General features: G+C 40.0%; 1 protein-coding gene across 1 annotated transcript; it reads left to right on the top strand.

The window, feature by feature from the left end:
• The first annotated feature begins 3,198 nt into the window (after positions 1–3,198).
• Positions 3,199–11,054, top strand: LOC113036179 (cytochrome P450 2F3-like). Its single transcript, XM_026192334.1, has 9 exons — positions 3,199–3,711; positions 3,927–4,089; positions 4,219–4,368; positions 4,803–4,963; positions 5,126–5,302; positions 9,746–9,887; positions 10,010–10,197; positions 10,304–10,445; positions 10,588–11,054. Exons 1-9 carry the CDS (start codon positions 3,541–3,543, stop codon positions 10,767–10,769), a joined length of 1,476 nt encoding a protein of 491 aa, XP_026048119.1. The 5' UTR covers positions 3,199–3,540; the 3' UTR covers positions 10,770–11,054.
• The last annotated feature ends 1,692 nt before the right edge of the window (positions 11,055–12,746 follow it).

Here is a 12,746-nt window from a genome sequence, read left to right as displayed (position 1 = left end):
TTTTTTTTTTAAAAGAGTTATTGTTTCTTGTATTAATTGGACTATTTTTCCTCTACAGGCAATAAATATTTCTACTATTATTAACCAATAACTACTGTAAATGGCTTTACACCTATCAACAAATCATTAAGGTTTTTATGTAAATCGTCTCATCATGGCTGTTAAAACTTTACAACCCCCCCCCCAAAAAAAAGCCTAACAGGGACAAAGTAAATTAAAAAAAAATTGTTCTCATGTGTGAAATTTTGCTTTAAAATTTAAATCATAGTATTTGCTATGGAAGCGTAGAGCTGACACCCAGGCAATAAAACAACAGAGGTATATCACGTTATACGTGAAAACTTTATTGTTCTAACAATATACTTTTCATGTTTGTACAATATACTATCATGTTAGTACATTATAGTTTCACGTTTGAACGACAAAATATTACGTTATTACAATATACATAATTATCACGTTACAACAAAAAACCTTTAACGTACAAACGAGATAATTATATTGTTTGAACAATAAAGTTTTCACGTTATAACATATCTTTTATTGTTTGAACATGATATATTCGTTTGCCTTAAAACATAGTGAAGTGGATGGCAGTGCAGATCAGAGTGCGAGAACATGGCTTGTTTATCGGAATTAATTAAGTTCTATTTTATGCTTGGATTGAGGCATGGGGAGATTTTCTGTTACTGAGCAGGTGGGACAGTATTGTGATAAGCATGCAGACACTCAGAAGAAACCTAAAACGCATGTGGCTATACTGGAGAAAGAATGAGTCTGAGTCGACTGAGGTGGCACGATTTCTTTTTGATCAACTGGAGGGACACGGGAGGCTCCATGGATACAAACTACACCAGCTGAACTGCATTTATACAGGTTATGTTGTCACGCAGAGTATACTGCGAGACATTTACTGAAATATCTTGACCCTTATGGGGTTGAGCAATGACGCAGAAATCACCTAATGTGACGCACGTATGTTAATCCTGGACCAAATTTCATGGCATGTTGACTTCTATGACAAACTGAAGCCTTTTGGAATCTGTATAAATGGCTGTATTGATGGCTTTTCTAGAGTTACGATTTGGCTTCAAGCCTATTCAACAAACAATGATCCCAAAGTCATTGCTGGATATTTCATAGTAAAAGTAGAAAAGAAGATGGGCACACCTGCCAGGATTAGCTCTGCTTTGGGTCATAATGGCAGAGATGCAAAGACTCTTGCATTGGATTATGGATCGAAACAGTTTTATTACTGGGCCCAGCAATCACAATCAGCATATTCAAGGCTGGTGAGCCTTTATGAGAGTCAGCACTGGAAAAATCGTTTCCAGAAATTAAAAGACAATGACTGTTTTTCTGGATGTTTTTTGGACAAGCAACTCATATTGTTTACATGCCTGAACGTCATCGAGGTATGTAACCACATTTATATTCTTTTATTGAGTCAGTGTGTGTCTGTGTGTTAGAGAGAAAGAGAGACACAGAGAGAGAAAAAGTTCGCTTTAACACCCACCATGCACATAAACCAGGCTTATTACCATTATGTTCAGGATATGAAAAAAATGCATATTTCACTGGCCGGAAACATAAAATCACAATGTTTTAAAAAAAGGCACGTGTGTGGTGCTTTTGGTCAACATGTTGAGCCAAAAGAAATGTGCTCTCGTGAGATTTTTTAAAAATTGTTAATATTTAACAGAAAGAGCTGCAACAAGTTGCACATTTGTGGAACACCCACATAATGCGCAGAAGCAGAAATGCAGTTGCTCCAAGTGGACGTCCGATTCTCATGTACACCATCCCTAATCTTGTTGTTGTTGTAAGTCAGAATGCGTATCTTTGTGCATCTGTAGATAAGAATTTGTGTGTGCATAAAAAAGATTTGTGTGTGTAAAAATATTTACACAAATTACAAATTCTTTTTGTTAAGGTCTGTTTACAGATACAAAGCAAAAAAAATAAGAGTGAAACTCTGCACTCAAGTTTCAACTTACGAGTACGAATTTTGACCTGATTTTTCTTCCTTTCAGCTGATTAGTCGATGTCATGTCAATCACAAATTTCACTATCCAATCAGAGAACAGATGGGTTTGGCTCCCGGAGGGGTGCTTTACTGAGCTGCAGGTCAAACCCACTTTAGAAAAACTAAATTAGTATTTACGTCTCTTTCAGTTGCACAATGCACAAAGGGTTGAACTCATTGGATATCAATATAAACACAGTTTAATTCATTTGTTTTTAGATAAACAAAGAAACATTGTGCTCAAAATAATATAGAGGAGGGAAGTGAGACCGTAAGTGATGGAAGTGACGGGAGAAGGTAAGCGAATTATGCTGTAGGTGACGTCAGACGCCGGAGATTTGGAGGGAAAAAAAGCAAATGGTAGCATAGAATATAAAAAACGCTTTAAAACTTAAAGTATTCCTAAATTTAAAAAAAAAAACTTGAAGTATTCCAAATACACTAATCAATTGTCATTTAACTAACCACATTTGTCCAACTATCTCCAACACCCTGGAGGACAACGAAGAGAGTTTAGACGCTCTCCAAGATTTCATCGACCGGTGCTTCCACGACCTAGTAATGAAGAAGGCCCAGAGCGCATCTTCCCCGGCCAAAGTTGAGACGCCGTCATATTAAAGATTCAAGGCACCTAAAGCGCTTTACAATGCCACTATTCATTCACTCTCGCATTCACAAGCAAGCGGTAAGCTACAGTTGTAGCCACAGGTGCCCTGGGGCAGACTGACAGAAGCGAGGCTGCCATATCGCACCGCCAGTAGGCGGTAGGGTAAAGTGTCTTGCCCAAGGACACAACGACCTGGACAGAGAGCCCGGGGATCGAACCAGTGACCTCCCGGTTATAGATGCGCTTCCCAAACCCCTGAGCCACGGTCGTCCCCTATTAGACAGTTTTTGCAGAAGTCTGTGACCCCCAGCAAGACAGAACTCAATTGATAAAGACCTATCAAAAATGATTGCAAGAACAAATAGCTCAGAAGTGCATTTAACGTGTTTATTGTTGTGTGTCGTCTAGCCTGCCGCTGCTGTTGGTTTTGGAGCCGCAATAAAACATTTGACAGTTTTAAAAAAATTCTAAAAAACATAATAAATTAAAGGTTAACTAAGAAGAGTGGTTAATCAATAAGCTCACCAGTGTCCTATTCCATGCTTACGCAAACTCCCTGTTAAATATAAACAGATCTCCTATGTGTGACTGTCCTGGGTCTTGGAGCCAGGCTTTTGGGTTGCTGGCATATTAAGTTCTGTTTTTATTACAGTTTGATTTATCCTGTTCTATTAGTATAGTTTTACTCTTAGTTAGACTTTGCAGTCTTAATCCCAATTGATATTGTCTTTGAGTTCTTCTTTCAACAGGGCTCTCTGTTGCTTTATTTGTGTAGCTGTAGTGTGAACTTCATATTTCTCATAACCCTGAGTCTTGTTGAAATTTCTTTTTGCTTCTAGTTCCTTGACTTGCTGCTGTCTTGTATTTTTTTTCATTATTTTATAGTTTTTATATTATATAGAGCAGGATGGAATCTTGTGCAACTGTGATCTTAGCAGGTTTAATCTTAGTTCTGCTGTGGATGTTTAATATAAAACACAAAAGGAACTGGCATTTGCCTCCAGGACCCACTGCACTTCCTCTCATAGGAAACCTTCTACAGATAGACAAAAAAGCACCTTTTAAAAGCTTTGTTAAGGTAAGAGTTCACTTTTTAAAATATTTGTGCGGTTTTTTTACGTTGTACAATATATTTTCTCGTAATTTGAGGAGACTCGCATACTTTCTATAAACACACCAAATTTAACTTTAACAGCATGTTGGCATTTAGACAAAATTTCAGATGAATGCGCATTTAAATAAATGATTTATTTAATTTAAATGATTTAAATAAATCATTTTACCTATCTTTAGTTCAGTGAAACCTATGGGCCAGTGATGACAGTATACCTAGGCTGGCAGCGGACAGTAGTTCTGGTAGGATATGATGCTGTGAAAGAAGCCTTGGTGGATCAAGCAGATGACTTCACAGGCAGAGCACCAACTCCATTTCTACACAACCCTAACAAGAAATATGGTAAAGCGTGATCACTTAAATATGTTGTCTTTGTCAAGGCACAAGTGATTTGTTTCCTAGTGCTTTAATTCTTTCATGAATCAGCATGGCTTCTCTTCCATTACTTTGGTAAGTGGTTTAACCTTTCAGGTATAGGGAGCGGTAACGGGGAACGCTGGCGTCAGCTGCGACGCTTCACAATGACCACTCTAAGAGACTTTGGGATGGGACGCAAGGGGATGGAAGAATGGATCCAAGAAGAGAGTGAACATATGAGGGCTCACATACATAAATTAAAAGGTATAATTTCAGGTGCTGAAAGGTCATTTCACATACCCTAAATATTACAGGACACTATAACACTAATTGAATATAATCAGTCTTAAGTTTAGCAAGATAGAAACATACCACAGTGGGCTAATGCCACTAACCTATTATTTTCCAGTACTGAATTGACACCCACCACAGCCACCCAAAAAACACAATATGATCTACTAAAACATTGTTTTTGTGAGCTTCAGGTTGTTAACACATCAGGATGCACAACAACTGATCTCAGAAAACACATTCAAATGCATGAAAACTGTTATTTGGGAAAGCCATGTGCCAACAAACATACTCTTTAAATCTCTTTAAAAAACTGACTAAACAGTGGGAAAGTTGGAAGTGTGGGCATGTCATAACTAAAGTGAAGTCCTTAGTTAATCTGACAGATGATTCCTCTTCTCTTGCAGGTGCACCATTTGACCCCACATTCTTATTGAGCTGTACTGTGTCTAACGTGATCTGCTGCCTGGTTTTTGGTCAACGGTTCAGCTATGAAGACAAGCAGTTCTTACGCCTTCTTACCATACTTTTTCAAATAGAAAACGTTAACAGCAGCCCTGTGGGTCAGGTAAATTAAAAATTAAATAGAAATGCTTTTTAATTTGGTTTTCATATTTTGTATAATAGTATATACGTCTTTTGAAAATCATACTGTAAAAATGATCCAAACACAGTAGATGTATCATTGTCTCTTCACAAGAATGTATGTTGCTATGTTTCTTTACAACAGATGTACAACCTCTTTCCGAAATTCATGGACCATCTTCCTGGCCCCCATCAAAAAGTTTTTGCAGAGTATGAAGAAGTGAGAAAGTTTATCAAGATGAAGATCCAAGAACACAAAGACACATTGGACCCCAGCTCCCCACGAGACTACATAGACTCCTTCCTTATTCAAATGAACCAGGTTGGAAAACTTAAGCATAATTTATCAAAGAAAGCTCAAAACTCCAAATACTGTGTTTATTAATCTAGGCAATTAATATAATCTAAAGTGCTAAAAATTTCCTAATCTTGCTATGAATGATTTTAAACACTCCTCTGTGAATTGCCTTCTTGTGATGGAAAGGTTTGCATGTTGTTGGAGGAATTTGTTTGTGACAGAGTCTCCTAAGGCAAACTTGTCCTGGCTAAGGGACCAAATGAAAACTGATTCAGATAATCCCTATGAAGAAGGGTTTTGGGACAAGGAACATTATCTTTCTAGTGGGTAAGGAGCATGATGTTAAATTAAAAGACCCCCAGCTAGATGTGGTCAGGCTTATTTCAACACATTGCACAGGCTCTGGAACCAAACTCCTTTTGAGGGTCTGGACTCAGTGCCAATCTGGAGTTTCAATCAGTATACTTGTATCTCCTCAATTTTTCGCCTGCACATTGGAAGTTTCACTGGTGGACAAGTGAGTTGTTTCCCTGCCCCTTCCGGTTGGGGACTGTGCACTTACAGTCTTTTGCACTAATGTGCTTAACAACAGTTCAGAGTTCAAATTCAAATTTTATTTGTCACACACGCAACCATACACAGTATGACATGAGGTGAAATGCTTGTAGCTGTGCAATGCCCGAAATGACAGTGGTTTTACAGTATTTACAATTTACAGGTTATACAAAATTTACAGATTTAACTTAGAAATTTACAGTAAAAAAAATGTGCAAATAGCAGAAAGAGATTATAAATTATAGGAAGTGTGCATGAAGAAAAACCAGAGTGCATGTGGTGATGTGATATGTGTGGGAGAGTTCAGTCCTACACCTGGTTCAGGGCCCGAATAGCCTGGGGGAAGAAGCTCCTCCTCATTCTCTCTGTTTTGGCCTTAAGGGAGCGGAAGCGCTTCCCAGACCTCAACAGTGAGAAGAGTCCATTGTTGGGATGGGAGAGGTCCATCATAATCTTCCTGGCTTTGGTCTTGCACCGCTTGGTGTAGATGGACAGCAGGTCAGGGAGCTCTGATTGAATGATGCGTTCGGCTGAGCGCACCAGTCTTTGCAGATCTCGTCTGTCCTGCTTGGTGCTGTTCCCAAACCAGGTGCAGAGGTTTCCCGTCAGGATGCTCTCGATGGTGCAGGAGTAAAAGTTCTTGAGCACCTTCAGTGGCAGATGGAAGTCTCTAAGTCTTCTGAGGAAGAAGAGACGCTGACGGGCTTTCTTAACCAGGGTGTTGATGTGACAGGACAATGACAGGTCCTGAGTGATGTGGACACCCAGGTATCGGAAACTGTCCACTCTCTCCACTGGCGTGCCACTGATGATTGAATTGAATGAATGCTTTATTGGTTTATTGGCCATATGCAGGTTGCCCCGCAGAGGAATAGGACCCCCCCCCCCCCCCCCGACTTACACACACAACAAAGACATCACATGGGAATACAGTCGGAGATTGGCAGCGTTGCAGAGAAAACACTGAAAAATTACACAACAATGGGAAAAGTACAAGAGGAAAAAAAGAGACCTCTTCTCACGCTGGGCACCTATGGGAGGACAGCATGAGAACAGGAAACAAAAAAAACTCCTCTGCACAGAGAGCACATTAATGTCCACATCACAACATTAGAGCACGTGACTAGCCTCACTGTAGAACTGAGGGGCTTGTAATTCCTCGCCTGCTTTGTAGTGAAGTCCACGATCAGCTCCTTAGTCTTGCTGATGTTTAGGAGGAGATTATTCTCCTGGCACCAGGTCTCCAGGTTCCTAATCTCCTCCAGGTAGGCCGTCTCGATGTTGTCGGAGATCAGGCCCACAACAACAGTGTCGTCAGCAAACTTGACAATGGAGGTGGTGTCTGATGTGGCTACACAGTCATAAGTGTACAGTGAGTACAGCAGGGGGCTTCAAACACAGCCCTGAGGCGCTCCAGTGCTGAGTGAGATGGAGACTTGTTTTGCCACCCTCACTGATTGGGGTCTGTCTGTGAGGAAGTTGAGGATCCACTGACACAGTGATGAGCTGAGTCCTAGATCCGTCAACTTGGTGAAAAACTTAGAGGGAATTATTGTGTTGAATGCTGAACTGTAGTCCACGAACAGCATCCTAACATAACTCCCTCTGCCAGTGTCCAGGTGACTCAGGGATGTGTGGAGCAGGTGAGCTATGGCGTCGTCTCTGGAACGATTAGTCCAGTAAGCAAACTGAAGTGAGTCGATGGTGACAGGAAGTGAAGAAGTGATGCGATCTCTTATCAGTCTTTCAAAACACTTCATTACAACTGAAGTCAGTGCTACTGGACGGTAGTCATTGTGGCAAGCGGGCTGTTGTTTCTTTGGAACAGGGACAATGATGGACTGTTTGAAGCACGTGGGAACCACTGCTTGGGCCAGTGAAAGGTTGAAGATTTCCGTGAACACCGCTGCTAGCTGGTCAGCGCAGGCTCTCAGGACCCGGCCAGGGATTGCATCTGGTCCTGCTGCCTTCCTGGTGTTCACCCTCCTGAAGGTGTTCCTCACGGCATGCTCTGTGATGATGAATGCATTGTCTTCACTGGTGCACTCCGAGCGCGCGCAGCCGTTTGTTGTTTTAATTGCTGCGGTGTCATTCTGTCCACTTTTTTATGGACAGAATTTCTAGGTGTAGCAAAGTGGTGGAAGGATTCCACTTTGGGGGTCTCACAATCTCCCTGACCTTTACAGATTATGTGGTTCTGTTGGTTACATCAAGTGATGACCTTCAACTTGAACTGGAATGGTTTGTAGCCAAGTGTGAAGTGGTGGAAATGAGAATTGGCGCTTCCAAGTTTAAGGTCAAGGTTCTCAGCTGGAAAAGTGCACCCAAGTGCTGCTAGTGGTTAGCTTTAAGTATCTCAGGGTTTTATTCCCAAGTGAGAGGAGAGGGACATGGGAGATTGACAGATGGATTGGTGATAGTTGCAGTAATGTAAATGATATCCAGCTGGTGAAGAGAGAGCTGAGCATAAAAGTAAGGCCTTTGATTTACTTGATTTCAGGTTCAAGGTTCTTTATTTGTCACATGCATAGTTATACAAGTATAACACACAGTGAAATGTAGCCTGACACGCTCCTCGACATGTGCAAAAATTTGGGGGGGGGGGGTGTAGAGGAAGAACATTATATATATATATATACATACATATAGTATATACACTGGGTGAATGTGCAGTAGTAGCATTTACTGGTTAATCTATGTCCCTCACATCTTGCAAGGGACATAGGTTAACCAGATTAACCATAGACCACTACCCAGAGCTAATGAGCTCTGGGTAGTGGTCTATGGTTTAGCTCTGGGTAGTGACTGAAAAAAAAAAAGACCATTGTGTAAACAAGCACCAAAAATGACATTTCTTCAAAGGGTGGCTGGTTTCTCCTTTTCGAGACAGAGGAAGGAATCCGGTAATTTTGGAGGAACTCAGAGTACTTATTTGTAACACCCTATCGACAGGGGCTCTGGGTTCTGTTGTTATACCGGGCTTGGACCGGCAAAAGTGACTCGAAATAGGCACTCTGGTGGAGTTACTTTGTGTGTGTGAGGTGCTGTCGTAGAGCTTGATTTATTTGTTTGATTTATTTGTTGTGAATAGAAGTAATTATGCCACAATAATAAGGGAACATTGAAAATATACAACCCGTTGAGGGGACGGATGACATATATGCTTGGGCAATGGAAAGGTTTTATTTTTTGGATTTCTTTTGTTATACTTTAGCTATTATTCTCACATGCAAGGAAAGTTAAAGGGATAAATCAGGAATTAGTTCATTTCTCAGGCGAGAAATGAAAAGGGGGAAACTGTTTCGAAATAAATATATATTGTTAGTGCTTATTTTCTGTTTATATTGTTTTATAGAGGCCAGTGTAGGAAAACGCCCCTGGACATGGACTCTGGAACACAGAAAATGCAGAGGAAGAAACACAGACAAACCAGCAACAAACACAGGAAGACACAGGGCTTAAAAGACAGAGGGATAATGAGGGAATGATACACAGGAGGAGAGCAGAGCTGGGAATAATCACACATAACCATGTTCTAGCTGACCTGCATTGGCTACCCATTAAATACCACATCCAGTTTAAAATACTGTTGCTTACATTTAAAATTACCAACAACACAGCACCGAGCTACTTTAGCAAACTCCTTAAATCGTATGTTTCTGCCAGAGGGAACATTGACACTGAACACGGGTCAAGTCTATTAAAGTAAGATATGATGGTAAGATAATAACTGATGACAAACAGATGAGATTATTCACCTCAGGTGTGCAGAAACAAAGGGCTAGAAGCCAGAACAGATCAAGATGCACACACAAATATACACTCACACAGACAGAAAGAGAAAAAATATAAAGAGAGACAGATTGAAGTACAGAGAAGCACAGAAAAACAATGACAACTTTCTTCTCTCAGGAAAAGGAGATTTCCACAACTGAGTTCCACTATGACAATTTGATCTCTACAATAATGACTCTGTTTCTGGCTGGAACACAGACCACCAGCTCCACCCTGAGATATGCTCTTAGCGTGCTGATTAAATACCCCCCAAAACAAGGTAAAACTGTGAATTTACTTTATAATACATTCAATACTAATACATTATGGTTAGGAATACGTCCCTTGGTGGACGTATAAAACAAATCAGAGTGGTAATCATTTCTGCTTTGCTGTGTCCAGAGAAAATGCAGCAAGAGATTGACACTGTTATTGGAAAAGGCCGTTGTCCCAGGATGGAGGACAGGAAGTCCCTCCCTTTTTCACTTGCTGTCATCCATGAAGTGCAACGTTTTTTTGACCATGTCCCTCTCAGCCTCCCTCACTACACACTGAATGATATATCCTTCAGGGGTTATACAATCCCAAAGGTATTCTCAATTCCAAGATCTCATGTGTATTACAGAATCTATTGTATATCAAGTCAGAGAATAATGTTGAAAGCAGCAACACTAACAAGATATATGTTTTGAATAGGACACTGTAATTATTCCGCTGTTGCACTCTGTGCTAAAAGAGGAAAAGCAATGGGCCACTCCCAGGTCCTTCAATCCCCAGCACTTCTTGGACAATAATGGCAACTTTAAGAAAAGTCCTGCATTCATGCCATTCTCTGCAGGTAAAGAGTCAACACACAGTTATTGATCATCCAGTTCTTTTGCATGTTAAATCATGCAAAAGAATAATTTTTTTCCAAATATCTTGATATTTACAGTGAAAAGCAATTATTTTTAATCAGAGTCCTTTGTGTATCTCTACAGGGAAGAGAAACTGTGTTGGCGAGTCTCTGGCCCGTACGGAGCTTTTTATCTTTATAGTATCATTGCTGCAGGATTTCACTTTTTCCTGTGCTGGAGGCCCTGACAGTATAAACCTCATTCCTGAAAACAGCAGTTTTATTAATGTGCCCTGCAGATACCATATCATGGCCACACCTCGTTAAAAGAGATGAATTTGTTCAGACAGAGTTATAGTCTGGTTGAAGCACTCCAACAAGGATGTCTTCATCAGCTTCTTGTGAAACAGTGATTAGATGTTTATTTTACAGTTAGTTTGCTAGTACCTCACTGATGTAGAACACAAGACCATCACATGTAAATCTTTTACCTCAACACAATTGCAATTTGTGTTTTTTCAGTCATGTATTCCTTTTCTTTAGTGAGTTATTTTTTCTTGTATTAATTTGATTTTTTTTTCTCTATCCAATAAAGATTACTACTGATTTTAACCAATAGTTACTTTTAAAAAAACTACACACCTATCAATGTTAGATTTGTATTGTTTATTGTCATTTATGCTTAGAAATATTTAACCATATATGCTTAGAGGTGTACAATCGATTGTGTAGTGATAGGATGTGTGATCCTTTGTGTGCATTCCAGAGTGCTCTGGCTTTCACACCCACATTCTGGGAGCATGGGAGAGGTCGTACATTGTCTTATTGTTTTATGGTAGGATGAACGTATCTATATCTGTTTTAGGCTAAGTGCCTTTTGTTTAGATGAACTGCTGGACTTCAAGATTAGCAGGTTTAGGGAAGTCATTTATGGGGTCACACTCTGACCCCCCCCCCCACACACACACGCACGCACACTTACACAACGCACAGGCAAGGTACTCTTTGTTTGTATGTAGACGTCATATGTTAATGAACCTATGTATATTCATGTAACCTCAATAAAAGAGCAGTGTTACGGGGGAGCGGACGAGAGCGACTGGGGTCAAGCGAAGGAACGGCGCTTGTCGTGGTTCTCTCCCTCAAAACACGAAGAACTTTGCCTACTTGGTGTTTAATGCTTTTTGCTGTGCAGTTGAATTGTCCTTAACGTTCCAGCGAATAGGTTTATGCTACAAACCTATCATTCAACAAATTGTAAAAGCTTTTATGTAAACAGTCTCATCATTGTTGTTAAAACTGTACAGAAAAAAATACATTAATTAAGTCTAACACGGACTTCAAAGTAAATTCATTTAAAATTGCTCTCCTGTGTGAGACGTTGCTTCAAAACTAACATCTTAGTATTGGCTTTTATTACATTCACTCTTTGATTGTTTGATTGTTTCAGGTTTTTTTTCATGAACACCAAAACTAACAGCTCTAAATAATTACATTTTTATGGAAGAAGGTTATAAAAAGTAAGTGGATAACTTGTGGGATTAGTTGCGCTAAATTTAAGACTATAGAAACAGAGCGCTCACTGTGAAACCGACCTCAAAGCTGAAAGCTTTAAGAAACACATTTTAAGTAATTATTTTAAAAATAGAACAGGCAAAGTTTATCATCTCATCCACATCTATCTCTGACCACCAAACCCGCAACCTCTCATCCAACATCCAGACCGCTAAGTCTGCAAGCCTTTACTGAAGGATATAAAAAAAACAACAACAGCAATAGAATAATATTAAACACAAAGTGAACCCGTCTTCCTTCATTAAATAGGTTCTTTTAGATGTTAAGGAGGAATTGACTTAACCAGGCTGGCGGAGAATGAAGACAACCGGACACCTGCTGCAGATGGGGGAATCAGTGAACTTTTATTGAGACAGAGACAACCTCTCAACACAGCTCACATCAGGAGATTCCTCATATTTGCTGTGAGGATGGGTATATATTCTCTAAAACTTACAGGAGGGGGTTGTGAGGAAAGTGCTGCATTAGCAGAAAAACAACTCCATAAAAGGAAAGCGGCCTTGGGTGTTCTAGTCTCTTCGCTTGCAGATATCTTGCACCTGCAGGATGAGGCGATCGCTTCTTATCGCTCTCAAGGCCAAAGTCGTGAGCACATTTTTATTACACAGTTGCACAGTAACTTTAAAGCTGAACAATATTTAAAGCTGAATAATGTTTGATCAGATTATATTTTCTTCAAATCCCCCTTTTGACCCATCTTAAATGGGTCAACACACAAACATAAGTAAC

The sequence above is a fragment of the Astatotilapia calliptera genome, chromosome 14, assembly GCF_900246225.1.
Source record: "Astatotilapia calliptera chromosome 14, fAstCal1.2, whole genome shotgun sequence".
Classification (NCBI taxonomy): domain Eukaryota; kingdom Metazoa; phylum Chordata; class Actinopteri; order Cichliformes; family Cichlidae; genus Astatotilapia; species Astatotilapia calliptera.
The sequence above is the reverse complement of the archived record's forward strand: the minus strand, read 5'-3'. Positions and strand labels throughout refer to the sequence as shown.

Bases quoted from the DNA above. Each gene is read 5' to 3' on its own strand.
- LOC113036179 (XM_026192334.1), top strand. From the start codon at position 3,541: ATGGAATCTTGTGCAACTGTGATCTTAGCAGGTTTAATCTTAGTTCTG. The intron at 4,964-5,125 runs GTAAATTAAAAA...TCTTTACAACAG, and splicing joins ACAGCAGCCCTGTGGGTCAG to ATGTACAACCTCTTTCCGAA. The intron at 10,446-10,587 runs GTAAAGAGTCAA...GTATCTCTACAG, and splicing joins ATTCATGCCATTCTCTGCAG to GGAAGAGAAACTGTGTTGGC.